Here is a 26,096-nt window from a genome sequence, read left to right as displayed (position 1 = left end):
TACCTTTATCACTCGGCCACTCCCGGAAGATCTGGAGGGGACATTCGTCATCGTCAAGTACGATTTCCTTGGCACCTTTGTCGTCGGAATGCTGGGTTCCTGGAGGAAGCATCACCTGAAGGGAAAAGCAGTGAGGCTTCAGGATTATGGGCAGAGAGGATCTGTTGGGGAGGTAAAGCAAAACGGTCACTGTAGAATTAAATCATCAAACCACAGGACACTTCTCACTCTATCAGCTATCTCTCTCTATCCAATAATAATAAGATAAAAATGTGTTAGAGAGAAACTGGGGGGGGGGAGGTAGAGGGAGAGAGACAGAGAGACACCTGCAGCCCTGCTTCACCACTCGTGAAGCTCTTCCCCTGCAGCTGGGAACTGGGGACCTGAACCTGGGTCCTTCCACAATGTGATGTGTGCATTTAACTAGGTGTGCCACCGCCTGGCCCTGCAAGGGTTAACTTCTAAAGAGTGAAAAGCAAGGGTCAACTTCTGGTGGACACCTCCTCCTCTTCCCCCTCCTCCTCCTCCCCTCCTCCCAGCACACATGGGGCTTTCTCTTATTGTCACCCAAATGGCCTTAGACTCTGCTCCTTCTGAAAGAGTCTGCTGACAACCCCAACAAAGTGTACTCTCTGTATACAAAAAAGAGGAAAGTAACTGGTTACGCTTGTTGCCGCGTGTCACTATGGAGGCTGATCTCTGTACAAAGGGCAGCGCCACTGCGCCCGGGGCCGTCTCCTGTGGACACGGGTCCCGCTGGGTCTGCCGGTGGAACAGACACGGCTTCCTGCACCCCAGCCTCAGAGGTCCCGTCTCTCTGCCTGAGAATATGATAACACTTTCCCTTTTTTAAAAATTTCTTTATTGGGGGATTAATGTTTTACAGTCTACAGTAAATACAATAGTTTGTGCATGCGTAACATTTCCCAGATTTCCACATAACAATACAACCCCACTAGGTCCTCTGTCAGCCTTTTTGGACCTGTATTCTCCCCCGCCCCCTGCTACCCACCCCAGAGTCTTTCACTTTGGTGCAATACGCCAACTCCAGTTCAGGTTCTGCTTGTGTTTGCTCTTCTGATCTTGTTTTTCAACTTCTGCCTGAGTGAGACCATCCCATATTCCTCCTTCTGTTTCTGACTTATTCCACTCAACATGATTTCTTCTTGCTCCATCCAAGATGGGTCGCAACATTCGCAATGACTGGGGTTCCCCCCGATTCTGTGCTGGACGTGCGCAGTGGTTCTCATGTTCCCCACAGTGCGGCCTCACACCCTTCTTCCCACTCTCTCTGCCACTCTGCAGAGCACAGCACTGTGCGGTTCGCTTTGACGCTGAGTTCATTCCCAAGCAGGGCGCTGGCTGAGCGTCTGTAGCCCCACGTCCAGGTCTGGCCCATGTCTCAGGCGCCAGGGTAGCCAGGCGTAGGCTGGTGCCGGACCCCTCGGCCGTCTCCTCTGCCGGGTCGGCTCAGAGTCCTTTCGGCACCAGCCTCAGCCTCCGGTCCATGACGTGTCCTTCCAGACTGTCCCTCAGTGCTCCCCCTCTCCCCTGGGGTCCCGGCCCTGGGCTAGGCTCTCCTCAGGAACCCCACCTGCCTCCTTGTCTCCCCGCACCATCCTGCCGAGAGGCGCCTTCCTGAGGCGGGGCCTGTGTGCGCGGTCCCGCAGGGTGGGCACTCAGGCCCCTCACACCACCCCCTCACACGGGTGCTGGTCTGGCGGGCAGCCGGCTTGCTCTGCGGCTAAAAGCTCCAGTTCCCGGTGCTCGGATCCACTGTGGCCGCGGTGTGCCCGGGGCTGGTCCCGCCCCTGATCGCTTCGGGACTCGAGTCTTCTTCTCCGGACCAGACTCCGTCTCTAGCTCTCTGCGCGTCCGGGGACCGCGCCTTGACTGCGCCTTACCGGGTCTTGCTCGACCTAAACTCAAAACTGCGCAGTCGCAAGAGATATTCCTACGGCACTTCTTTGACGACCTGCTTCTTTCCGTCTCCTCCATCTGTCTGTCTGTCCCTGGTCCTCCTTCCAGGAAGCTTCAGCCTACAGGGCTCCTCAGTCTCCTCTCTCCCTCCTCACCCCTCCCCTTTCAGATGCCACTCTCGCTGCCATCGTCTCCGCTCTCTCTCCCTCTCAGTCACTGATTCTTCCTGGTTTCTACGAGCTCTTTCTCTGAACGTCCGGGTATAAGCCACCGGGGTCATTTCAGAATGACGTCCTCATCTCTCGGCTTCTTGTTTAAAACTTCATTCACCATATAGCTTATTGGACAGAGACAGAGGAGAAGGGAAAGACGCCTGCAGCCCTGCTTCACCGCTCGGGAAGCTCTCGCCTTGCAAAGCGGGAGCTGAGGGCTTGAACCCGGGTAAGCAGGTGCGCCCACCCGGCCCCGTCAGCTTCCTGCACCGTCTCGTCAATCTGCCGGCACAGTTCGGTCGGTGAGGGGCTGCCTTTCGCTGCAGAGGCATTTCCAAAGGTCTCCCGAGTCTCCCCTGCCCCCCACGAAGCTCGGGGCCGGGGGTCTCAGGCTGGGCCAGGAGCCAGCCCGCGTCTTTCCTCCCTGAGCAGGAGGGTCTTCTGGGCGGGAGGCCGTGCGCGCTGCCACCCGCGGCTCCGGGGAGTCTCGTCCCCTAGCGCGGCCCGGCGCCGTGCGGTCGGCACACAGCCCCCACGGGTGCCGGGCCCCGTTCTCCTGCGGGTGCTGCCCACGGCTTCCGTGCTCTCTGCCCGCGTGCCGTCCTGCAGCCCGACGGAGTTCCCGTGCTCTCACTGGACTGTCACCGGGGACCTGCTGCTGTCTCGATGCTCGGCGGAGGGAAGCGGGCTGCTCCCGACTGGGAGTCTCAGCGAAAGGTCTCTCTCTGACCGAGCACAACCTGTCAGCTTTCGGTAAGGAGCTGCAAGTCTACGGGTTGGCCAGGTCTCTCCAGAGCGCGCCCGCAGCTCCCCAGAGGCCACCAAGCGGGGCCGGAGCCCGGGACAGGCCCGGGGAGGAAGGCGCACGAGTCAGGCGGAGGCCCGAGCCGTCCGGGCGACGCCGAGAGCTGGGCCGCTCGGTGCCGAGCACGCCCATTCTGCGGCTTCACGGAGAAGCCCACGAGCCGACTCTGATGTCTTCACGCGGTCCGGCGAGCCAGAAGCAGAGCCATTCTGTGACCGCGAAACAGGCCCGGAGGTGGCACCGAGGCAGAGCGCAGGCCTTGCGAGCGGAGGCTCCAGCCCCACCACCCCAGGCCGCGCCTGCTGCTCTCGCTCCTTGGTGAGCAGGCTTCCCGCTTGTTTTGTGGCGTTTCAAGACCCAGCTACAGATCCACTCTGGCGTCTTAGCTGGGGAGAGCGGGGGCAGACATGCACACAGCTCCCAGACAGACCCACAGACACGTGTGGCAGCTCCTCTGTAACAGGTGGCCGGGCTGTCAACAGAAGTATTCTGGCCTTTTCAGAATGATGCCGGGCCAGCTGGCTGCGGGAGGAAGAAAGATGTCCCTGGCCTAGACCCCCAGGACATGCGGACGCTGACTAGAAAGAGCTTCAGCACTTTCAGGAAAAAACTCGGAGGAGTTAAAAAAAACAAAACCTAGAGTCTTGGAGAAGACAAAGTTCAGTAGAATTCGAGCCATCAGAGGCGGCTTTTTAAAGATGAGCGAGCCGGCCTGCAGCAAGGAGTAGCGTCTGCTGATCAGCGAGCAGGAGGGCCGGCCGGGCGCACAGTGGCGCTGCCGCTGCTCATGTGTGAGGCAGACAGACACACAGACACATGCCCCACCGTCAAGGAACTCAACGCCTGCTTCCTCAGAATGACACGCCGCTGTGGTCGAGTGGCTACCGTTCCAAATAACCCACTGCACCTGGCCAGCCCGGGGCCACCTATGACGAGTGCAAAGTTGGATCAGAGCTTCTCGGAAAGTGGCACCAAGCCCAGTGTCTGCTTCAGTCTCTAGGTGACAGTGCTTTCCAGGAAGACTTGTGCCCCTCCTCAGAGCAGCTGTCAGTCCGGGAGCTACATGAGAAACACCGCAGGCACGGGGACAAACTGACCGCGACACAGCCACGCCACAGCTGCCGAGCCCCTCACCACAAAGGGGACTCCAGAAGCCATGCTGGAGAGACACTGCATGCGGCTGGATGCGCAAAGTCCCAGAAAATGCCACCGGTGTGCAGTCCAGGACTGGAGAAGGGACAGGCCGCAGAGGGAACCGGAGAAGCTCGTGGGACACAGGCAGGAGGCGACGTATCCCAACCGAGGGAGCCGCAGGGCGCGGGCACGTGGAGTTGGGGCCAGACAGCCACAAGAACCAGCACACAGGACGCGGATGTGAGAGTCCCAGGTTCAAGGCCAGCAACACCAAGAACCAGAACAGAACGGGGCTGTGGTCAAAAGCCGAGGAAAACCACCAAAGGCATGTGGAGATGTGGGGCTCACCACACTGCCGCCCAGGTGGGGAGCACAGACTAGCGGCCACGTTATGTCCACCACTGGATCGATCACCTGCCGTGGTGAGAGGAAAAGTGTCCCCCCCCCAGGTCCCCCAGTTCCCCTGTACTTCTCGGGGACACTTCAGTCAAAACCAAATGCCAAGACACTACAGGCGACAAGCATTCCAACCAGAGGCTGGCTCCACACAAGGGCTGAGAGGTTTGCCAGCTGACTTCGCGGCCCTCTCAGACAGCAGCGCACCAAAGCAGCAGTTTACCACAGCGAGGCCCGGCGCACAGTGGCGGGAGACCGTCATCCCTGTCCCTTTGCCTCGTCACTGAATCGTGTGTTTCTGCTGCTCACAGTTACCACCTGCCGGTCTGCGATCTCAGACGGGCAGCTCTGCCCGCCCCCCACCACGAGCCCCCCAGACACTGCCGCACAGCGGGGACTGAGCCCGAGCACTCACGCGAGCAATGCAGTAGCCCCCCCGACACTCTGCCGCACAGCGGGGACTGAGCCCGAGCACTCACGCGAGCAATGCAGTACTCCCTGGGGTCTTCCCGCTCCAGGCCGTACTTCTCCAAAGCCTCGGCCACAGCAAAGTCCGCCGGGTCCGTGGTAGACAGGAGAATCGTCTTGTAGGGAATATTTGGTTTCAAACTGTCGGCATAAATCCTCAATGTTCCACCTGGAAAAACAGACCAAGCAACATTCGTCACCTCCAGGCACGGCGTTGCTTCTCGCACCAACAGAGACAGCTGACGCTGGCAGTCACTTCAGAGAACAAAGCCACGGAGCTGGGTCTCACCCATGCGCCAGGGTGGGGCACTGGATCTCTCTCTCCTTCCCTCTCATGAATAAGTGAAATATCTTTTAAAGAAAAAAAGGTCGGAATTAATACTGTCCCAAAGATGAACGGGGGCCTCAGCCTGGGAGGGGGCTGGGTAGCGGCACAGAGGACTTGCCCAAGTGGGGCCCCTCGTTCCATCCCTGGGGCACATGTGTCAGAGTGGAGCTCGGGCCCTTCCCCGGCCCCTCAGGACACAAACTCAACGAGGACATGGGCGGCACTGCGACTCTGCTCTGGTTTCTTGTGATGCGACGGACTAGCCCTTTGAGCCGGGGGCCGCGGGCGGACGTCTGTGTGTGAGCATTCTGCTACCTCCCTCCTCTCCTCTCCCTCCTGAGAAGTCGAACCCCAGCACAAGGATCCAAGCCGCGGCCCTGCCACAACCTCCACCACGGCCACCCAGCTCACAGGTCGCGGAGGCAGCGCTGACTCCCATGAATCCGCCAACACCGCTGCCACGGTAAGTACCCACTGGACAGGTGCCCCGAGTCAGTCCTCGGATATTGGGGAGTTCGGACAGTGGGGACACCTGGCTGGGGCCACAATCTGGAGTGCTGAGCGGAGGGGCCCGGTTCTGCCCACGGCGGTTCGCAGCACTGCCCTGGAGAGACCCACGTGTCCGGTGGCCCTGGCCTGAGCAGGACGTCTGTCACTCTGCCAGCTGCGCGTGTCAGCTGTGAAGGGACACTCAGCAAAGAGCGGAGGCCTGGACACCAAGGTGGCGGGCACCAAGGTGGCCTCTCTACGAGACTCCAGACTCAGCCCGCACTGTCCCCGAGGGTCTCTGACAGCCTGCTGTGACTCGGAGAGCCCGCAGCCCCTCTGCATTCCCTGCGACCCAAAGCCAAGTGACAGCCGGAGCAGCTTTTCTGCCTCACTTACTAAAAACCAAACACGGGAACTGGTTCTCCTTTAACTCCGTCCACGTTCCTATGAACAATGTCCACTTTCTCAGGGCTTCTTTGGCTCCTGCACAGAAATGTCTCTCACCCTGCAGACACGAGCTCTCTCTTCTGACGGCCTGACATTCTTCTAAGTCTCTGGTGTTTCTGTTCCTCGTCTTTTCCTCTTTTCACTGTACAGTCAACAAAGACCTTCCCTTCACTTTTGTGTTTTCCCTATAGATGTTCTGCCCCCAAATCTGGCCTGTGCCCAGTGACTACTCCCAAATCTTTGTCTCCATCCTCCAGTGCCGACCCGTCTGTCCCCACGGCCACCAGCTCCACCCCGCCCAGCTGACAGCAGGGGTCGGCAGGCATGGATCCCTCCAAGGAACCCAGCTCCGCCAGTTCCCAGCCAGCCCTCTCGGGGCCACCGCCAGCCACCGCTCACAGGGAAGACACCACACTTCACTCGACTCCCTCAGAGCAGCTCCTACCCTGCCTGCCCAGTGATCCCTCCAGACGCGAGCTCAGGATAAATTAAAAGCTTTCTAAATCCCCGGCTTCAAACTCTCCAGCAGCTTATTAACAAGCATATCGAATTTTCCCAACACAGACTCCCCAGTGACAGGAAAATCAGCTGGGGACTCAGGGGACAAAGCCTCCAGTGACAGGCAAGAAGGCCCCTGCTTTATCTGAACAAAACACAGGAGTGTTACAACCTGACTAACATTAACGTTTCTCATAAAAACATCTGAAGTTACCTGTGGAGGCTGATTCTCTAAAGTCAGCTCTGGGGACTCCCACCGCAATCCCACAGCAGAAAAGTCACAGGGTCACCGGGAAAACGGTGGCGTGGGCCCGTCAGACTCCCCTGCACAGTCACAGGAGAGCTGGAGCTGGAGCGTGGCACGAGGCAGGCCCCAACCACTGCTCTTTCCCTTAAAAACAGTGCCTGCCTACCTTTATTTTCTCTCCCTCTCCTCCTTTCGTGTTCGTGTGTGTGTGTGTGTGTGTGTGTGTGTACGCTCAGAGGCCAAGTCACATCTTTGAACGAGATAGGAGTGTGGGGGTAGATGGCATCATGGTTATGCAAAGAGACTCTTATGCCTGAGGCTCCGAAGTCTCATGTTCAATCCCCCACACCACAAGCCAGAGCTGAGCAGGGCTCTGGTTAAAAAAAAAAGGGAAGGAAGGAAGAAAGGAAGGAAGAAGGAAGAAGGAAAGAGGGAGGAAGTCAGGCTTTATCATTTCAATGGAAGCCTTGACAGTAATTACAAATAATAATAATAATAATAATAATAAAAGCAGATGATCATTTGGGTCTCAAAATGAATCCATCAGATAATTTGTGGGAACAGTAAAATCCTCCCCATTCTGGTGTTTTCAGGAATACCAGGAAGCACATGGCTACGGCTCAGTTCTGGGGGGCTAAGCACACACGTCCCCACCTGAAGGGGACGCAGGCCTGCAGGTGTCTGTCACCCCTCCCCTCTCAATTTCTCTGTCCTATCAAGTAAAATAGAAGAAAAAAATGGTCACTGGGAGTGGTGGATTCCACAGAGCTGGAATTACTGAGCCCTGGTAGTAGCAGCAACAACAACAACAAAAGAGTTGGCTCTGAAGGCACTGAGGGTGGCAGGGAGTGTCTGGGAAGCAGCTGCTGGTGTCTGGGACACAGACTGAGACATGAGCCCAACCTCTCACGTCAACAGGCAGGAGGACTAGGGTTCAAGCTCCCAGCCCCGCCTGCCGGAGGGAAGCCTGATGAGCAGTGGTGCAGTGCTACAGCTGCCTCCCTGTCTCTCCCTCTCATCTCTGTCAAGAAAAAACAAAACCCTCCTGCACTGCTGGTGGGAATGTCAATGGGTCCAGCCTCTGTGGAGACTCTCAGGAGGCTATACAGGGACCTGCCCTGTGACCCTGCAGTTCCTCTCCTGGGGATAGATCCTAAGGAACCCAACACACCCATCCAAAAAGATCTGTGTACACATATGTTCATAGCAGCACAATGTGTAACAGCCTAAACCTGGAAGCAGCCCAGGTGTCCAACAACAGATGAGTGGCTGAGCAAGTTGTGGTCTAGATACACAATGGAATACTACTCAGCTGTAAAAAATGGTGACTTCACCGTTTTCAGCCCATCTTGGATGGAGCTTGAGAAAGTCATGTTGAGTGCGATAAGTCAGAAACAGAAGGATGAGTGTCGGTCTGCTTCTAAGACCCCTTCTGTTGTGCTGCTTAACGCTCTGGTCTGTTTACATCATTTGTTTGAGGCCTGCACTGGTTTAATCCCCACTGGTCTGAGCTCTTTTCGCTCCGCCCCGTCTCCTAGTCACAGCCTGTTTCCCACGGTTTAATCCCCACTGGTTCGCGCATTTTTCCTTCTCCCCACCCCCTGTCCTACGTACTTCCTCTTCCGACCTGACACTTCGGCCTCAGGAGATATGAAGGACAGGGCTTTCTAATGAAGAGAGGTTAGATCAGCGAGCTTGCACTGCATCCCTCATCAATAAAGACTGAACTGCGTCCAGCCCTGCCATGCGTCCCTGGTCGCCTCTCTCCCGCCCGCGAAGCTAGACCGGCATATGGCGCTCGAACAGGGACTGGCAGATGAGTATGGGATGACCTCACTCTCAGGCAGAAGTTGAAAAACAAGATCAGGAGAGAAAACACAAGTAGAACCTGAACTGGAATTTGGTGTATTGCATCAAAGTAAAAGACTCTGGGGTTTGTGAGGAGAGAATACAGATCCAAAAGGCTGACAGAGGACCTAGTGGGGGTTGTATTGTTACATGGGAAACTGGGAAATGTTATGCATTTGTATTTACCGCTATTGTATTTACTGCTGATATATAATATTAATTCCTCAATAAAGAAATTAAATAAATATATAAAATATTTTTAAAAATTGTTTTATTTAAAAAAAAAAAATGGTAGTGAGGAGGATAAGATAGCATAATGCTTCTGTAAAGAGATTCTCATGCCTGAGGCTGCAAAGTCCCAGGTTCAACTCCCCATACCTTCATGAGCTAGAACTGAGCAGCACTCTGGAAAAAGAAATAAAGAAAAGAAACAGTCGCCGGGAACAGTGGAGTCACCATGCAGTCACGGAGCCTAGCAATAACTCTACTCAGGAGGGGGAGGAAGAGAAGAAGGGGAGGGCGGGAGGGGAGGAGGAGGCTGATATCAAAGAGCTGCAAAGCCTGAGCCAACCTCGAGCCCAGACAGCAAGGTCCTGTGAAGTCCCACTGAGTCACTAACTCCCTCAGAAATGTCCGGGTCTCCTGTCCTGTGGACAGTGGGCAGGAAAAGAGCCATCAGTGTGACTAACTGAGGGGCTGACAGGAGCAACAGCTAGGCATTTCTGAGGAAACCTTATTTCAATGACATGAGATTTTAGGGAAAGAAAACAAAAAAATCAAAAGCAAAATAAAAACTAGAAATCAATGTGGACACATGACCTCCAGGCAGGATCAACTATGTGAGTGTGAGGCGCCACTGCCAGAAAATTCCCAGGAAGTCAGAGGCCAGGCGGTGGGACCCCAGGGAAAGCAGTGCTTCCACGCTGCAGGACCCAGGTTCAAGTCCCAGGTCCCCACATGCAGGGGGAAGCTTCACAAGAGGCGCAGCAGGCCTGCAGGTGTCCCTCCCCGTCTACTTCTGTCTCTGTAAGGAAAGAAAAAAAGGGAAGAGAAAGCTGCCCCCGGGAGCAGTGGGCTCCTGTGAGACGAGCCCCACAGTGACCCGCTCTGGCAGCAGCGCGGTTTTATTTCATTACTGCGCGTTAGAGGGGAAAGAAAGCAACCGCGCTGTCTTGACGTAAGACTATGGAGGCGGGCTGAGAAGCAGGACAGGCAGGAAGCAGGCACAAGCCCAGGCCGGCACCCGCCCCACCAGGGCTCCCATGACAGGTCAGAGGTCATGGCCGAGGCCCAGGTGCAGGTGCCAGGCGGAAGAGGTCACCACTTGCTCCAAGTGACCGTGCAGCCGTCAGGAGGGACAAGTGCCAGTGATGCAGACAAGCTGAGTCGCTTTAAATCCGGGTAATTATTGAAAACTCTTAAATCTCTCCCCCGGATCTGGGCACTGTATGGGTTACTGAGGCTCCTCACCCCTGGCCTGTGCCCTGCAGTGGGTCACTGAGGCTCCTCACCCCAGATCTGTGCACTGCAGTGGGTCACTGAAGCTCCTCACCCCACAGGTCTGTGCCCTGCAGTGGGTCACTGAGGCTCCTCACCCCAGACCTGTGCACTGCAGTGGGTCACTGAAGCTCCTCACCCCACAGGTCTGTGCCCTGCAGTGGGTCACTGAGGCTCCCTCCACCCCAGGCCTGCACACGGCAGTGGATCACTGAGGCTCCTCACCCCAGATCTGTGCACTGCAGTGGGTCACTGAGGCTCCTCACCCCTGGCCTGTGCCCTGCAGTGGGTCACTGAGGCTCCTCACCCCAGATCTGTGCACTGCAGTGGGTCACTGAGGCTCCTCACCCCTGGCCTGTGCCCTGCAGTGGGTCACTGAGGCTCCTCACCCCACAGGTCTGTGCCCTGCAGTGGGTCACTGAGGCTCCTCACCCCACAGGTCTGTGCCCTGCAGTGGGTCACTGAGGCTCCTCACCCCACAGGTCTGTGCCCTGCAGTGGGTCACTGAGGCTCCTCACCCCACAGGTCTGTGCCCTGCAGTGGGTCACTGAGGCTCTCTACGGCAGAGCAAGCATCCACACTGTACCTGAGTCTGGCCGGCCGTCTGAGCTCCGGAACTCCTGCATCCTTTTTTCCAGTTTCTGCTGCCTCCGTCTCTTCATGACCACCTCGGGGTTGGAGATGGTGCGGGTGAAGCTGGTCTCGGGCATGTCCTTGTAAACCTCGGCCGCCAGCCGCGAGTTCTCACTGTGGGGAGAGGAAAGCAGAGCTTGTGGCTTTGTCAGGAGCAGTCCTGAGGCTACCGCAGCGACTCAGAGCAGCAGGCGTGATGTCACCCCTGCACCCATGCTGGTGCTGGTGGCCGTGTGAGAGAATGAGGCGACTCTCTGCACAAACACACCGAGTCAAGCAGAAAATTAAAGTTTTATATTGAATTCACATGGTGTAGTGTGTTCATTAATAATGTAAAGGGTGTATAAATTATATATTTCAGTGATGTCCACTGGTGTTACCCTGAGCCAAGCAAGTGCAACAGCTTTTCAACCCCAGGAGGCAAAGGCTTGGGTTAGAATAAGCCAAGGAGAGTCCCAAGGGCACAATTCTGTGGCCACAGCCATATCTGCCCTTGCACACTTTGCTGGAGACCCTTTTCTTTTTATTGTTGTTGTAGTTATTGTTGTTATTGATGTCATCGTTGTTGGGGACAGGACAGAGAGAAATGGAGAGAGGAGGGGAAGACAGAGAGGGGGAGAGAAAGACAGACACCTGCAGACCTGCTTCACCGCCTGTGAAGCGACCCCCCTGCAGGTGGGGAGCCGGGGGCTTGAACTGGGGTCCTTGCACATGGCGCCATGTGCGCTTAACCCGCTGTGCTCCCACCCACTCCCTGGAGACCCTCTTTTAAAGGAAGCTGCTCCCACCACCCCTGGGGTGCGTCCTGCCACACCTGCGCGTCCTTGGGGCTGAGGAGAGTGCGGGGCAGTGGGGCCCTGGGCTTGGCGGCCCCTCGGCCACACTCCACCGTGACTAAGGAAAGCACCGTGGGGCGGGACCGTGGCCGTGTGGCGGGGGTGACACGGGCTCTCCAGACACTGAGCAGCCACCTGCCAGTGCACGAGAGGGCACAGTTACCGGCCAGCGGGGAACACTGCACAGTAAGCCACATCGGCGTGTTCTGTGCTTTGTCTAGAACTGTAGGGGACCAACGGCATGTCACAGCTCCGGTTTCAAAGGTCTGCGGCTCTATTTTTGCTTAAAATTCTACAGATTTGACGTCTGTGGGGAAAGCAAGCTGGTGTCCTTGGGCGCAGGTGTGACAGGCACCCCCTCCCTGTCTGGAGGCCTGCAGACCCTGATTCTCAGGGCCAGGGCAGCCGCACCGGGGCAGGCGCTCAGCGGGACAGCATGTGCCCTGCATACAAGGTGCCGGGTCCGACCCTAGTGAGGAGCAGATACGCAGAACACGTGTCGCCGCAGCGCCAGGAGCAGTGCCACCCGGACTCGGCCCGAAGAGGCTCCCCTGCGCGCAGGCAACTGGCTGGGCACGGGGAGGCAGCACCCAGAGGGTGCACACCCAGCGTGGGCGCAGGCGGAGGGAACACCGGCGGCTGCGCCCAGGGCCGCTCAGCCAGACCCAGGCCTCCCCTTTCTTCGGCTCCCCTCAAGCGAGGCCAAGGGACAGGCAGACAGACTGGCCCTGACGAGCAGCCCGTGGGTCACGAGGTCTGCGGGAACAAGGACGCCAGAAACAAGGGTGGCGGGCTCACTTACACGTCTTCCCCTGGGATGGGTCTGTCCTCCTTGTCAGAAGGCTGTCTCAGCACTTCTTTCTCCCGCCTCTTCTTCTCCTTCTTCTCCTTCTTTGACAGAGTTCTCTTGAAGTTCTGGATGACACCTTCTTTCTCCTGCTTCTCAGGTCCATTACTCTGAGCCTTCTGGTAAAATGACATCATCACCATGCTGGCTGCCACAGAGGATCGCGGCAGGCAGAGGCACAGCCCAACAGAGGGAGGCTCAGCCAGACACACAGCCAGACACACAGCCACGGAGAGGGAGACAGGCGGGTGGGGGAAGGGTCCTGACACCGAGCGGGCTGGCAGCTACGTGAGCACTGGCATCAAACTTACAGCCGTAGACATGCCAGGGCTGGGCCCTCCACGGCTGGTCAGCGGCACCTTGCTGCGTACTGACAGCAAGCAGCCGAGAGTAGTCCCTGAGGCCAGGCGGGAGAACCCTGGAATCCGCCCAGGAAGGAGGGAGCCGGGCAGTGGACATAAAGCACCGCCCCCCCTCCCCCCCCCCCCCCGCTTCCGGCTGCACACAGCACACGATGTGCCTCTCAAGTCCCTGGAGATTGTTTATCTGCTTTGAGATGTTTGAACCTCAAAAGAATCATAACCATGGGGCCGGGTGGAGGCGCACCTGGTTGGGAGCACACATTACAGTGCACCAGGACGCAGGTTCAAGCGCTGTGTACCACCTGTAGGCAGGATGCTTCACAGCTGAGGTAATGCTCTGCGGATTCTACCTCTCCCTTCTCTCTCCACTTCTCTGTCGCTACCAAAATAAATAAACAAGACACATTTTTTAAAGCCTAGTAGTTATTATTGTCGTGGTTCCCGGCCTGTGTGCTCTCCTACACTCTGCACACACTGTGGGCGTCCTCCTGGCTGTGTGCTCTCCTACACTCTGCACACACTGTGGGCGTCCTCCTGGCTGTGTGCTCTCCTACACTCTGCACACACTGTGGGCGTCCTCCTGGCTGTGTGCTCTCCTACACTCTGCACACACTGTGGGCGTCCTGGCTGTGTGCTCTCCTACACTCTGCACACACTGTGGGCGTCCTGGCTGTGTGCTCTCCTACACTCTGCACACACTGTGGGCGTCCTGGCTGTGTGCTCTCCTACACTCTGCACACACTGTGGACGTCCTCCTGGCTGTGTGCTCTCCTACACTCTGCACACACTGTGGGCGTCCTCCTGGCTGTGTGCTCTCCTACACTCTGCACACACTGTGGGCGTCCTCCTGGCTGTGTGCTCTCCTACACTCTGCACACACTGTGGGCGTCCTCCTGGCTGTGTGCTCTCCTACACTCTGCACACACTGTGGGCGTCCTCCTGGCTGTGTGCTCTCCTACACTCTGCACACACTGTGGACGTCCTCCTGGCTGTGTGCTCTCCTACACTCTGCACACACTGTGGGCGTCCTCCTGGCTGTGTGCTCTCCTACACTCTGCACACACTGTGGGCGTCCTGGCTGTGTGCTCTCCTACACTCTGCACACACTGTGGGCGTCCTCCTGGCTGTGTGCTCTCCTACACTCTGCACACACTGTGGACGTCCTCCTGGCTGTGTGCTCTCCTACACTCTGTACACACTGTGGGCGTCCTCCTGGCTGTGTGCTCTCCTACACTCTGCACACACTGTGGGCGTCCTCCTGGCTGTGTGCTCTCCTACACTCTGCACACACTGTGGACGTCCTCCTGGCTGTGTGCTCTCCTACACTCTGCACACACTGTGGGCGTCCTCCTGGCTGTGTGCTCTCCTACACTCTGCACACACTGTGGACGTCCTCCTGGCTGTGTGCTCTCCTACACTCTGCACACACTGTGGGCGTCCTGGCTGTGTGCTCTCCTACACTCTGCACACACTGTGGGCGTCCTCCTGGCTGTGTGCTCTCCTACACTCTGCACACACTGTGGGCGTCCTCCTGGCTGTGTGCTCTCCTACACTCTGCACACACTGTGGGCGTCCTCCTGGCTGTGTGCTCTCCTACACTCTGCACACACTGTGGGCGTCCTCCTGGCTGTGTGCTCTCCTACACTCTGCACACACTGTGGGCGTCCTCCTGGCTGTGTGCTCTCCTACACTCTGCACACACTGTGGGCGTCCTCCTGGCTGTGTGCTCTCCTACACTCTGCACACACTGTGGGCGTCCTCCTGGCCTGTGTGCTCTCCTACACTCTGCACACACTGTGGGCGTCCTCCTGGCCTGTGTGCTCTCCTACACTCTGCACACACTGTGGGCGTCCTCCTGGCTGTGTGCTCTCCTACACTCTGCACACACTGTGGGCGTCCTCCTGGCTGTGTGCTCTCCTACACTCTGCACACACTGTGGGCGTCCTCCTGGCCTGTGTGCTCTCCTACACTCTGCACACACTGTGGGCGTCCTCCTGGCCTGTGTGCTCTCCTACACTCTGCACACACTGTGGGCGTCCTCCTGGCTGTGTGCTCTCCTACACTCTGCACACACTGTGGGCGTCCTCCTGGCTGTGTGCTCTCCTACACTCTGCACACACTGTGGGCGTCCTCCTGGCCTGTGTGCTCTCCTACACTCTGCACACACTGTGGGCGTCCTCCTGGCCTGTGTGCTCTCCTACACTCTGCACACACTGTGGGCGTCCTCCTGGCTGTGTGCTCTCCTACACTCTGCACACACTGTGGGCGTCCTCCTGGCTGTGTGCTCTCCTACACTCTGCACACACTGTGGGCGTCCTCCTGGCTGTGTGCTCTCCTACACTCTGCACACACTGTGGGCGTCCTCCTGGCTGTGTGCTCTCCTACACTCTGCACACACTGTGGACGTCCTCCTGGCTGTGTGCTCTCCTACACTCTGCACACACTGTGGGCATCCTGGCTGTGTGCTCTCTTACACTCTGCACACACTGTGGGCGTCCTCCTGGCTGTGTGCTCTCCTACACTCTGCACACACTGTGGGCGTCCTCCTGGCTGTGTGCTCTCCTACACTCTGCACACACTGTGGGCGTCCTCCTGGCTGTGTGCTCTCCTACACTCTGCACACACTGTGGGCGTCCTCCTGGCTGTGTGCTCTCCTACACTCTGCACACACTGTGGGCGTCCTCCTGGCTGTGTGCTCTCCTACACTCTGCACACACTGTGGGCATCCTGGCTGTGTGCTCTCCTACACTCTGCACACACTGTGGGCGTCCTCCTGGCTGTGTGCTCTCCTACACTCTGCACACACTGTGGACGTCCACCTGGCCTCTGTGCTCTCCTACATGCTGCCCACACTGCGGGCGTCCTCCTATGCTGGAGCCATCTAACCTCTGGATAGTCCCAGGTTTTACCACTTAAGCCGAAGAGAGCATTCCTTGTGCCTTTTTAATTTTCTAGTTCTTAATTTAGAGCATACCCTGCGTGCAAATGACACAATTTACTTTTTATGCAGAGTTTAGCAAGTGGACTGATAAGGAACTGAGGAAATAAGGATGCTGGCCAGACTAGGCAAGAATCCAGCCTCCTGCACTGTGCAGGCACTCAGCCCCGCCCACTGCTCCGACCTGGTCAGACCCGGTGGGCACATGTCCTCACCCACGGGGGACCTCGGCCGGGACGGTGCTGTATGGAAAAAACTCGGGCCACAGAAAAAACGCTGACATTCACTCTGACATGAAGAACAAGTGTGTCTGCTGAAAGCCCACCAGTCCCTAGTGCACAGGGCAAACGAGGCCCAAGATGCTGGTCCGGAAGGCGGCTCAGTGCATGGAACACTGGACTCTCCGGCAGGAGGTCCTGAGTTCGATCCCCGGCAGCACAAGTACCGGAGTGATGCCTGGTTCTCTCTCTCTCCTCCTAGCTTTCTCATTAATAAATAAAACTAAACAACAACAAAAAAAATTTTTTTAAGCCCAGAATGCACTGCACACACCCCAGGCTCTTCAACAGGCAGGACAGACATCACACAAGCGAACTGACAACTAGTCCTGCCCTGGGCCCATCACGGGAGCCTTTCCCCAGTCTGCTGGGAAAATAATTAGACGGGACACCGTCTCGCTTGCTGTCACCTGTGAGCACGGAGTTCTCGTTTAAGAGACCACCTGACTCCATGCAGAACTGCGGAGTTTTTAGACTGCCGCCATTCCCGACTACTGCACTTGAATCCCAGACGACCACCCCCGAGACCGTCAGAATCACAGGGCAACAACATCCCCAAGAGCCCCAGTCGCCGTGGCTTACACGGAAACGGAAGTGCTCGGAGTGGATCTCTAGTTGTGTCTGGGGCCTCGGCCAATGCCAGCCCAGCCAGGCTTGGTTGTCCCTTCTGAGTCTCATTAAGACGCTATTTGACTTTATGGGGGGAGGTGAGGCTGCACTCAGCTGATCACAGCACTATCTGGGGAGAGGGCGAAGCGAGGAGAAGCAGGGCCTTCTACGGGACTTTCTGGGAGGATGCCGAGCAGCTCAGAAGCCGAGGGGTGCCGAGCCCCCGAGGAGCGTGCTGCTGGCTCCTGGCAGAAAGGCTGCCCACCTTGGGGGCCACTGTGTCGTTCTCGTTCTTCAGGACAAAGCGGCCCTCACGGTCATCTTTGTTCCAATTCAACTGCACGACTAGGGGCTTCTCGTCCGTGTCCAATCTTCTTTCTTCTTCAGCATGGAATGGAAACAAAAGCAGGCCGTGGTTACCTGGCGGCATCAGCTACTAGACATTCTGCTGTGCAGCCTTCAGGCAGACACCAGGACACAGTTCTGCTCTGGCCTGAGAGCAGAGGACGGGCCTGTGCTCTCTCCTGGCGAGCCTCCTCCCCAGCCGCCTGGCACACAGGCGACCTCGACTGCTGGACTGACGTGGCTTTGCTCACTCAGGGCCTCGTGCATGTGCTCACTCACACCTGGGGTCTCTCTCATTCAGAGAGCGATGGAGGGAGGGAGGTGCCACCACACAAGACACCGTCCTGTCTCAGTACTGACAGACGGTACTGGAATTTGCAATGTTAAATCGGGGGGTGGGGGGGAGGGTGTTCATTACTGATCTGTGTACCTAGCGTCAGACACTGGCTGCCAGCAATTCCCTGCCGACATTCGGGATCTAACTGGGGAAGTGAGAAAGACTCACAAACTAGAGGGATACAGATAGGACTTTGCGGTGACCGTGTTTCTGTCCATCAAATGACCTCATCTACTACGGGAAAGAGGCCACACGGTGACAGGCACACACAAGCCCCTGGGCTCCTGAACTCTCCTCAGCTAACAGTGCAGCAGCAAGGACCCTCCCGTGCCCTGAAGAGACCACCATGCTTCTTCCTGCCTCCACACCCCAGACCCATCTCTAAGTTCTCCGCTCTCCACCAGGAAGCCAGCAGCCCGGCCCTGGCTGGAATGAAAGGCTGAGCTTAGAGGCCGCCAGCTTCTTGCTTGGACTTGGGGCCTACAGATCCTGATGAGGAAGACGCGTCCGCACAGGGCTCCCCAGCCCACCGGCAGAGGGAGCAGGCAGGGAGTCCCACTGGGGAACGGCTGTAAGGCGGGTCAGTGGGACTCATTTAAAGACTCCTGAGTCACAGGTCGTTAGTTAGCTAAACAGTGTACAGAGTCCACTGTGTTGTTAAGTTTTCAACTGAAAACCCAAGAGATAAATGCTGTTGGTCTGCTTCTAATTCTGCTTCTAAGACCCCTTCTGTTTTGATCATCACGTTAGGTTCCCCTGCATTGCTTAGCGCTGTGGTCTATTTACATAATCATTGTTTTGTTTGAGACCCGCCCTGGTTTAATCCCACTGGTTCGCGCTCTTTTTCCACTGCGCCCCCTCCCCCTCTCCTAGTCACATCCTGTTTCCACCGTTTAATCCCCACTGGTTTGCACACTTTTTCCCTTCTCCCCACCCCCTATCCTACGTACTTCCTCTTCCTGACACTTCCGCCTCAGGAGATATAAAGGACAGGATTTTCTAATGAATGGGGATCAGATTGATTGCTCTGAATCCCCACTCATCAATAAAGATTGGAACTGTGTTCCCAGCTCAGCCATGAGTCCCTGGTCGTCTGTCTCCCACTCGAGAAGCTAGCCTGGCATCGAACAGGGACCGGCAAAATGCCATAGCAATCTATTAGGGATGAGATCAAGAAATTTAAAATTCCTGCCACAAGCCAAAATGACCAACGTGTGCAGTCCGGCAGGTGGTGCAGTGGATGCAGCACTGGACTCTTAAGCCTGAAGTCCCCAGTTCAATCCCCGGCAGTATGTCTACCAGTGATCATCTGCCCCAACCCCATGTCTCTCCTAAGTAGGTTAAATATTAAGAGAGAGGGCAGGGTAAGGAGGGATAAGCAATGGAGATGAAGAGAGATTTTTAAAAATCAGTGTGTTGTTGCTGCAAGATTTGGCTCCAAATCGAATCCCCTCACAATGCATCAGAGAAATGAGAGTCTGCGTTAGGAAAAGGAGGCTGAGGACCTTCAAGCGCCAGTGTATGCCGGAGGGCTGGGGACACAGCAGTCCCAGGCTCAGTCCCAGGCTCAGTCCAGCCCCGCCTGAGCAGGGCTCTCGGAGAGTGAGCAGCTGCTTCACCGCAGCCCTCCTGCCTCTGAGGGCTCACACTGGCTTGCTTCTGTTTGTCTGTCTTGCTGAAGTCGCAGATGACTTAACTCGCTAACTGATGTCACAGAGAGTGCCAGCAGGGTTCGTAGTCTGCCGGCAACTGGAGGGGGTCCGGGAAGGAGGGCGGGTGCCAGATACAGGTTGCCTTGGCAAGGACCCAGATTCAAGTCCCCGCTCCCCACCTCAAGTGAGGAAGCTTCATGATTGGTGAAGCAGGTCTACAGCTCTCTCTCTCTCCCTTCCTCTCTCTCTTCTTTCCCTCTAAATTTCTCTCTAGCCTATCTAATAAAAATAAATAAATAAAGGGGGAATCTAATAAAAAATTAAAGTTAAAAGTTCTTTTAGGGAGTCGGGCGGTAGCACAGTGGGTTAAGTGCACGTGGCACAAAGTGCAAGGACCAGCATAAGGATCCCAGTTCGAGCCCCCGGCTCCCCACCTGCAGGGGAGTCGCTTCCCAGGCAGTGAAGCAGGTCTGCAGGTGTCTGTCTTTCTCTTCCCCTCGTTATCCCCTCCTCTCTCCATTTCTCTCTGTCCTATCCAACAACAATGACAACAACAACAACCGCAACAATAAGTACAACAACAATAAAAAAGGGAAAACAAATAAATATAAAAAAAGTTTTTCAGTTTTTCAAAATAAAACCCAAATCATCCCATTCTTAGATCTCAAATTCCAACCTGCTATCATGTTGCTCAAAAGACTTCCTTTGACCCAGTGGGTCAGACAGACAGGAAAGGGGCTAGAATAAAGTGTTTTCTTCCTCTCTGAAGCTACTTACAAAGACCCTGAGGTAAAAGGAAAGAGCAACCTCAGAAAATTCACCCAGTTGAGGCTGCCCTCCACTGCCAAGCCTGTCTTTGCATCTCACAGAGTTCAAAGAGAGCAAACTGCTCAAAGGGCTGGCGGTAGGGGGTACCAGGTGTTCAGGCGGGTGTCTGCGGAGTGCCTGCGGCCTGAACCCACTCACACTGGGCAGCACTCCCTAAGCTCGCAAATACTTCCAGAGCCTTACACTTCTCACTGGTCCGACTTAGTGGCCACTTGATACAGGTATTTTCAGAAATCTAAAGTGCTAAGACAAGGAGAAATTACTACCTGAGAGAGATTCCTCAGGATGCCCTAGTTACTCCCAAGGAGTTATAAAAATGTGCTATTTCACTCCACAGCACTATCTCAGCAAGGCAGACGACTCGCACCACACCGCGTGAGTGGCCACAGGAACTAGGACCCAACCCCGTGGGGGCTCCCTGCACTGCACCAGCTGCACTGAGCTGCTCCCAGCACTGCACCAGCTGCGCCGCGCTGCTCCCTGCACTGCACCAGCTGCACTGCGCTGCTCCCAGCACTGCACCAGCTGCGCTGCTCCCTGCACTGCACTAGCCGCACTGAGCTGCTCCCAGCACTGCACCAGCTGCACTGAGCTGCTCCCAGCACTGCACCAGCTGCGCTGCTCCCTGCACTGCACTAGCTGCATTGAGCTGCTCCCTGCACTGCACTAGCTGCACTGAGCTGCTCCCAGCACTGCACCAGCTGCACCGAGCGAGCTGCTCCCTGCACTGCACCAGCTGCGCCGCGCTGCCCCCCTGCACTGCACCAGCTGCACTGAGCTGCTCCCAGCACTGCACCGAGCTGCTCCCAGCACTGCACCAGCCGCACTGAGCTGCTCCCTGCACTGCACTAGCTGCACTGAGCTGCTCCCAGCACTGCACCAGCTGCACCGAGCTGCTCCCAGCACTGCACCAGCCGCACTGAGCTGCTCCCTGCACTGCACCAGCTGCGCCACGCTGCTCCCTGCACTCCGGACCGGCACTGTGCTGCCGCCGACGGCCGTGCTCGCCCCGCCATGACGACGCACTAGCAGCCGAGCCGGCGTCTGTCTCCTGCCCCCAACCAGCAGGTGGGGCAGCCCCGCACCCGCACCCGCACGGCACCCGCAGAGAGGGGCGCCCACCCCAGCCGCATCTGCGCGCACTGACCTCCGCTGACGTGCACCTCGTACAGCGAGTACTTGGGGGAGGACAGCATGCGCATGTCGGGGCGGAACTTCTCCGCCAGCGTCTCGATGACGTCCTGCGTGGTGGCCGTGCTGGAGACCCGGATGCACTTCGTGGCAAAGTTGCCGGCAGCTTTATCTTGAAAATAGAACCTCATCACCCCGTGGAACTCCAGATCCTAAAAAGAAAACAAGACGACGCATCTTCAGAGAAGCGAGGGCCTCGAAAGATCCGGGTCTTCTAACAGTACAGGGGGGTGGGGGTCTGTGCGCGTCAAGCTTCAGCTTCCAGTTGAACTGACAGACCTGAGGGAGGGAAATTCTTGACCATCTGCTGACTGGTCTCTGAGAGAGAGAGAGAGAGAGAGAGAGAGAGAGAGAGGGAGATCCTCATAGCTGAAGCTCGCTTGCACAAAGAACCCGAGAGGGTCGGCACCCCCACACGCGACATCCGGCCGCATGGGACATGGGGAAGGAAATACTCAGCCTGCCCCGGGCTGGCGGTCAGGACGCCTCGCCGCCCAGGAGGCCTGCAGTGCCGAGTCCGCAGGACGGTCCCGTGGCCGCCCGGTCAGGCCACGGCTGCTCTGGAGGCGGCGGTGTGAGTCCATCGCCCAGCACATGGTGAAGGGACGCGAATGCCTCCTTGGTGCAGACCACAGTCACAGCCAAACCAACAAACGCAATGAAAATGTCCCTCCACAGCTGACTTCCCGCCGTAAGGACTAGCGGAGTCGAGCCTGAGTCCAGGCGGCGCAGTCAGCCAGGTGCATCACCGCCACCGCCACCGCCTGGCCCCTGAGCCCCCATCTCCTCAATTATGATATGAAAGCAAGACACTTGTTCTGAAAGGCTGAAAAGCAACAAGCAACAAGCAGATGGCCAGCAAGCACGTCCTCCCTTCATCTCTCCCAGAGCAGAAGCCTCTTTTAATCCGTGGCCCTGACTCCCCAGAGTCCCTGATACACTTCACACAAAGCCACAGCCCGGCGACCCCCAAGCTGCCAGTGGCGGCCGCGGCTAAGAGCTCTGGGGAAGGAAGGAAGCCAGCAGCTTCGAGGGCGGGCGAGGCTGAGAGAGCTCTCAGGGACGCTGAGCTGGTCAAAGCTCCAGAGGCAAAGGCTTCCTCGGGGAGAAGAACCCTCTTCCTTCAGGTCAGCTCTGTGCAGTTCCAGAGAAAGCAGCACTTAGAGTGACCCGCCGGCTGTCAGCCTCAGGCAGAACCCCGGGCGGGCAGGCGGCGAGAGTCAGATGCAAAGCGAAGGGGAAAGACTGGCCACTGTGACTTCCAGTCACATAGAAAAGGCGGGGCCTGGCCTGGCCTTGGGCACTCCTACTCCCCACTCTGAAACAAGGGCATTTTAAGGTTTGTCAGGAATCGATTTTCTGAGCCGTGGAAGGTCATGTCGTGAAGCCACTACAGTCGAGATGAAGCCCACAGAGCTGAAGGAGGAGCTAGGTCTCTCCTCAAGTTCTACCAGCCCACACCTGCTCGTGCGCCAGTCCCAAGGGCCATCTGCTCTGCAGCTCCAACAGGCCGACCAAGCTGGCTTCCCTGTCTTCTCACCAGGCTCGGCGATGGCGATTTCTGAAATCCACTTCCGAGCCTGAAGCAACACAATTCTAACTTCAAACAGGTGAGCTGCATTCCAGCTCCCAGGAGAACAGCACCTGGCAATCGCTTTCACTGGCAAGCATAAACCCTGGCTGGCTCCTTCCTTCCTTCCTTCCTTCCTTCCTTCCTTCCTTCCTTCCTTCCTTCCTTCCTTTCCTTCTTTTTTCCCTATTCCCGTGGGGACTCGACCTTGGGGGAGCTCCACACCAGCAGACAGCCCCTGGGGACACTAGCCGGTGGGCTCAGGGGCCCCCAGCCCCCAGCACACTGCAGTTGGTGCTGGCTAAACCTGGCACCTCAACGCCTCGGGCATGAGCTACTGTGGCACAAACCCGCTTCGCCAGCTGACCAGACAGCTCCCGGGCCAGGCTCAGCTCCCCGACCTGGGGGCACGGGCCACACTTGAGTGCTGTGCTCGCCCCTCCCCTCATTCTCCCTCCACCTGAAAAGCCGCCCAGAGGGAGTGAAGCCCTCCAGCCAGAAACCGCTGAGCCCGTGCACACTCGCAGGCCAGGTGTCCAGAGCAAGGGGCCGGCCCGCTGTTGACAGGGCAGCTGGCGGCCAGCGGCCCCTCCCCGAGTGCGGGGTTGGGGAATCTGACTTGCATAATCACTGTTTTTCCTGCTGGTTCAAGAATACTCTTTAAAATCGCAGGCCTTTCATTATCTCAGACTCCACAAGACACAGTCCTGCAGGTCCAGAGAGCACCCCAGACGGCGTCTCTGCCGCCAGCAGCCGGTCCCGTGGTGGTCAGGGCGGCCAGCCTCCCTCCTCTCGCTCCCCTGCGTCTCCAGCACCAGCCCCTCATTCTGCTCCCTCTTCCCGAACCGCAAGGCCTTCTGGACACAGCGCCCGGCCCGTCCTGATAACCGCGGCTCACAGACCACGGCCCCACTCTGAGCGGAGGCCCAGGTTCCGACCCAGTACGGCGCCTAGGCCTGGCCCGAGCACCTGCTGCTCCAGCTGCCGCACCGGAGAGAGCAGATCCCGTGATGAGAAATTCTGCCCGAAGGCAAAGGCAGGACGGCCCCGCACCAGGGGCCTGGTTGAGCTGAGCCACCTCCGTCCTGGTGACACCTGGTGACACGGCTGCCTGCGCTAGTCTGTGCCTGGTCTGTGCGGAAGAGGGAGAAGGAAGCCGATCTAACGATCTAACGCCAGGTGGGAGCCCCCGCCCCGCCTTCCCAAGTCCACCTCTCTGTGCCTGATTTTTAGCCATGAGTCTCTTCATCAGGTTTGGCACCAGAGAGAGGCAGCCCGGCCCTGTGAAGTTACACTTGAGCAGGTTTTGACAGCCACTGGGAGCGGGGGGACATTTTCTGGCCTAGGAAGCTGGGCAACCCTCCAGGTGGCCCCTTTCGGGAAACTCAGAGCGAGCCCCAGCACCTAAGCTCTGGAGAGACTTCTGGGAGAGCAGTGAGCCCAGCTGCCCTTCCTTTTCCCTTTAAGTTATTTATGTTTGCACGTACGTATGTATGCATGAGAGAGAGAAGAGGGGTTGGCTGCCAGAAGCAGCAGATGCGTCGTGCTGACGCTGAGCCCAGCAAGAACCCGGCGGCAGTGAGGGCACGGGCTCAGTCCCCGCCGGCAGGGCCCCGCAGGGCTGGCCGCCGCTTCCTCTCGGGAACGGCATCCGTCCCGCAGCCCGCTCCTGCTCTCAGCCCTGGACGTGCTCCTCACTCGGTCTGTATTTCGTCCACTTCTCTGTTCAGTATCCAGTGGGGGACAGAGCAGCACTGGCCCCACACCGATGCTGGGGTTTGAACTCGGGCCCCGCGCCGAGCGTCCAAGGCTCTCGCTGCCTCGCCGCTTCCCGAGACACACGTCTCTCCTCGACACGTCTGTGCTCTCCTCATCTGACCCAGTTTCCAGAGTCCATCACAGGACCCCCGGCGTGCTCCCACCGCCTGTGCCGCGGGGACCCTGGAGGGACAGCCGGCGCCACGTTCCTGAGTCACCTGGACGTCCCTCCAGCTTCCTGCCCATCTGTTAAGCAACTGCCCCGGAGTTCAACTCAGCAGCGGTTCCCACTGGGCTGCTGGAGCAGTCGGGACGCATTTTTACACAGAAAAACAGAAAAGAAAGTCGCCACTCCCCCGACCACCCCGTAATCCGGCCCCTAAGCAGAACACGATGCAGGCAAGACACTGCCAAACTCCCTGGCAGAGCCGGGCTTCACGGCTACCGACCGTGACGTGAGACGCAAGGACCGGCGTAAGGATCCTGGTTCGAGGCCCGGGCTCCCCACCTGCAGGGGAGTCACTTCACAGGCGGTGAAGCAGGGCTGCAGGCATCTGTCTGTCCCCCTCCCCCTCTCAATTTCTCTATTTGTATCCAATATTAAATAAACAAAAATATTTTTTTTAAAACATAGTTACCATAAAGCAATTAAACTGTTAGTAGATTTTACCACAAAGAAACAGTGACAGGGCCTTGAGGTAAGAGGCGGGGCAGACCTGGTGGGACAAGTGCCAGAGTGGCCCCAGCCCCTGCCCGGCCTGCCCAGGGACAAGGGGGCATAGGCTGCCAGGACGGGCCCTGCCTCAGCTCGGCCTCACCTCAGGCAGCGAGCCAACACCCGGGGGAGGGCCCGAGCAGGCCAGACACTTCCTCCAGGAAGGCGAAGTCAGCACCGCTCGGCAACTCCAGGCGGGCTGGGCCGGAGCAGAGGGGCAGGCGGCGGGCGGGACACTGCCCACACCCTGACTCCACCGCCTACGGAAGCCCGTTGCGGGGGCCAGCGGAAGCCCGTTGCGGGGGCCAGCGGGAGAGCTCACCTGGCCGGTGCACCTGGGGTCAGGGGCGAGAGCAAGGTGGTGGGCACGGCCAGGTCGTGCTGTCTCTCCCTCTCTCCCTCTGTCTGTCCTGCTTCTCACTAGCTGAGGAAGCTCCTTTTCAAGCCCCCGGCCCCTCCGGGGGGCACCCACACAGCAGAGGCCCCGCAAGCAGTGCAGCAGCTGTGACCTCTCTCGCTCACGCTCTCTGCCTCAGCCTCTATCTTAAAAGGGAAAGAAAATACTTGACCTGGGGAGGTCAAGTCACGCAGGCAAAAGCCCAAGGGAAGCCCGACGGAGAGACCACCGCCACACTTTGAAGAGGGGGCAACTCAAGGATAGAAGATAATGATGCACTGTTACTTTTTTTATATTTATTTATTTATTCCCTTTTGTTGCCCTTGCTGTTTTATTGTTGTAGTTATTATTGTTATTGATGCCGTCATTGTTGGATAGGACAGAGAGAAATGGAGAGAGGAGGGGAAGACAGAGAGGGGGAGAGAAAGACAGACACTTGCAGACCTGCTTCACCGCCTGTGAAGTGACTCCCCTGCAGGTGGGGAGCCGGGGGCTTGAACCGGGATCCTGA

The 26,096-nt window shown here is 57.6% G+C and overlaps 1 protein-coding gene across 20 annotated transcripts in view; it reads right to left on the bottom strand.

The window, feature by feature from the left end:
- AFDN (afadin, adherens junction formation factor) overlaps positions 1–26,096 on the bottom strand; it is a 97,207-nt gene that overhangs the window by 51,522 nt on the left and 19,589 nt on the right. For 10 of the 20 annotated variants that reach the window (XM_060205165.1, XM_060205152.1, XM_060205156.1 and 7 more), the window contains exons 2-7: positions 21,102–21,297; positions 17,058–17,173; positions 12,561–12,724; positions 10,876–11,036; positions 4,947–5,104; positions 4–115 (exon numbers count right to left, since the gene is read on the bottom strand). In XM_060205165.1, coding sequence (XP_060061148.1) covers positions 4–115; positions 4,947–5,104; positions 10,876–11,036; positions 12,561–12,724; positions 17,058–17,173; positions 21,102–21,297 — 907 coding nt within the window. The remainder of the gene's footprint in view (positions 1–3; positions 116–4,946; positions 5,105–10,875; positions 11,037–12,560; positions 12,725–17,057; positions 17,174–21,101; positions 21,298–26,096) is intronic. The other 10 variants (XM_060205153.1, XM_060205166.1, XM_060205167.1 and 7 more) reach the window with 3 other exon arrangements.

The sequence above is a fragment of the Erinaceus europaeus genome, chromosome 13 (assembly GCF_950295315.1).
Source record: "Erinaceus europaeus chromosome 13, mEriEur2.1, whole genome shotgun sequence".
Taxonomy (NCBI): Eukaryota; Metazoa; Chordata; class Mammalia; order Eulipotyphla; family Erinaceidae; genus Erinaceus; species Erinaceus europaeus.
Note: the sequence above shows the minus strand (reverse complement) of the source record. Positions and strands in the feature narration are given on the sequence as shown.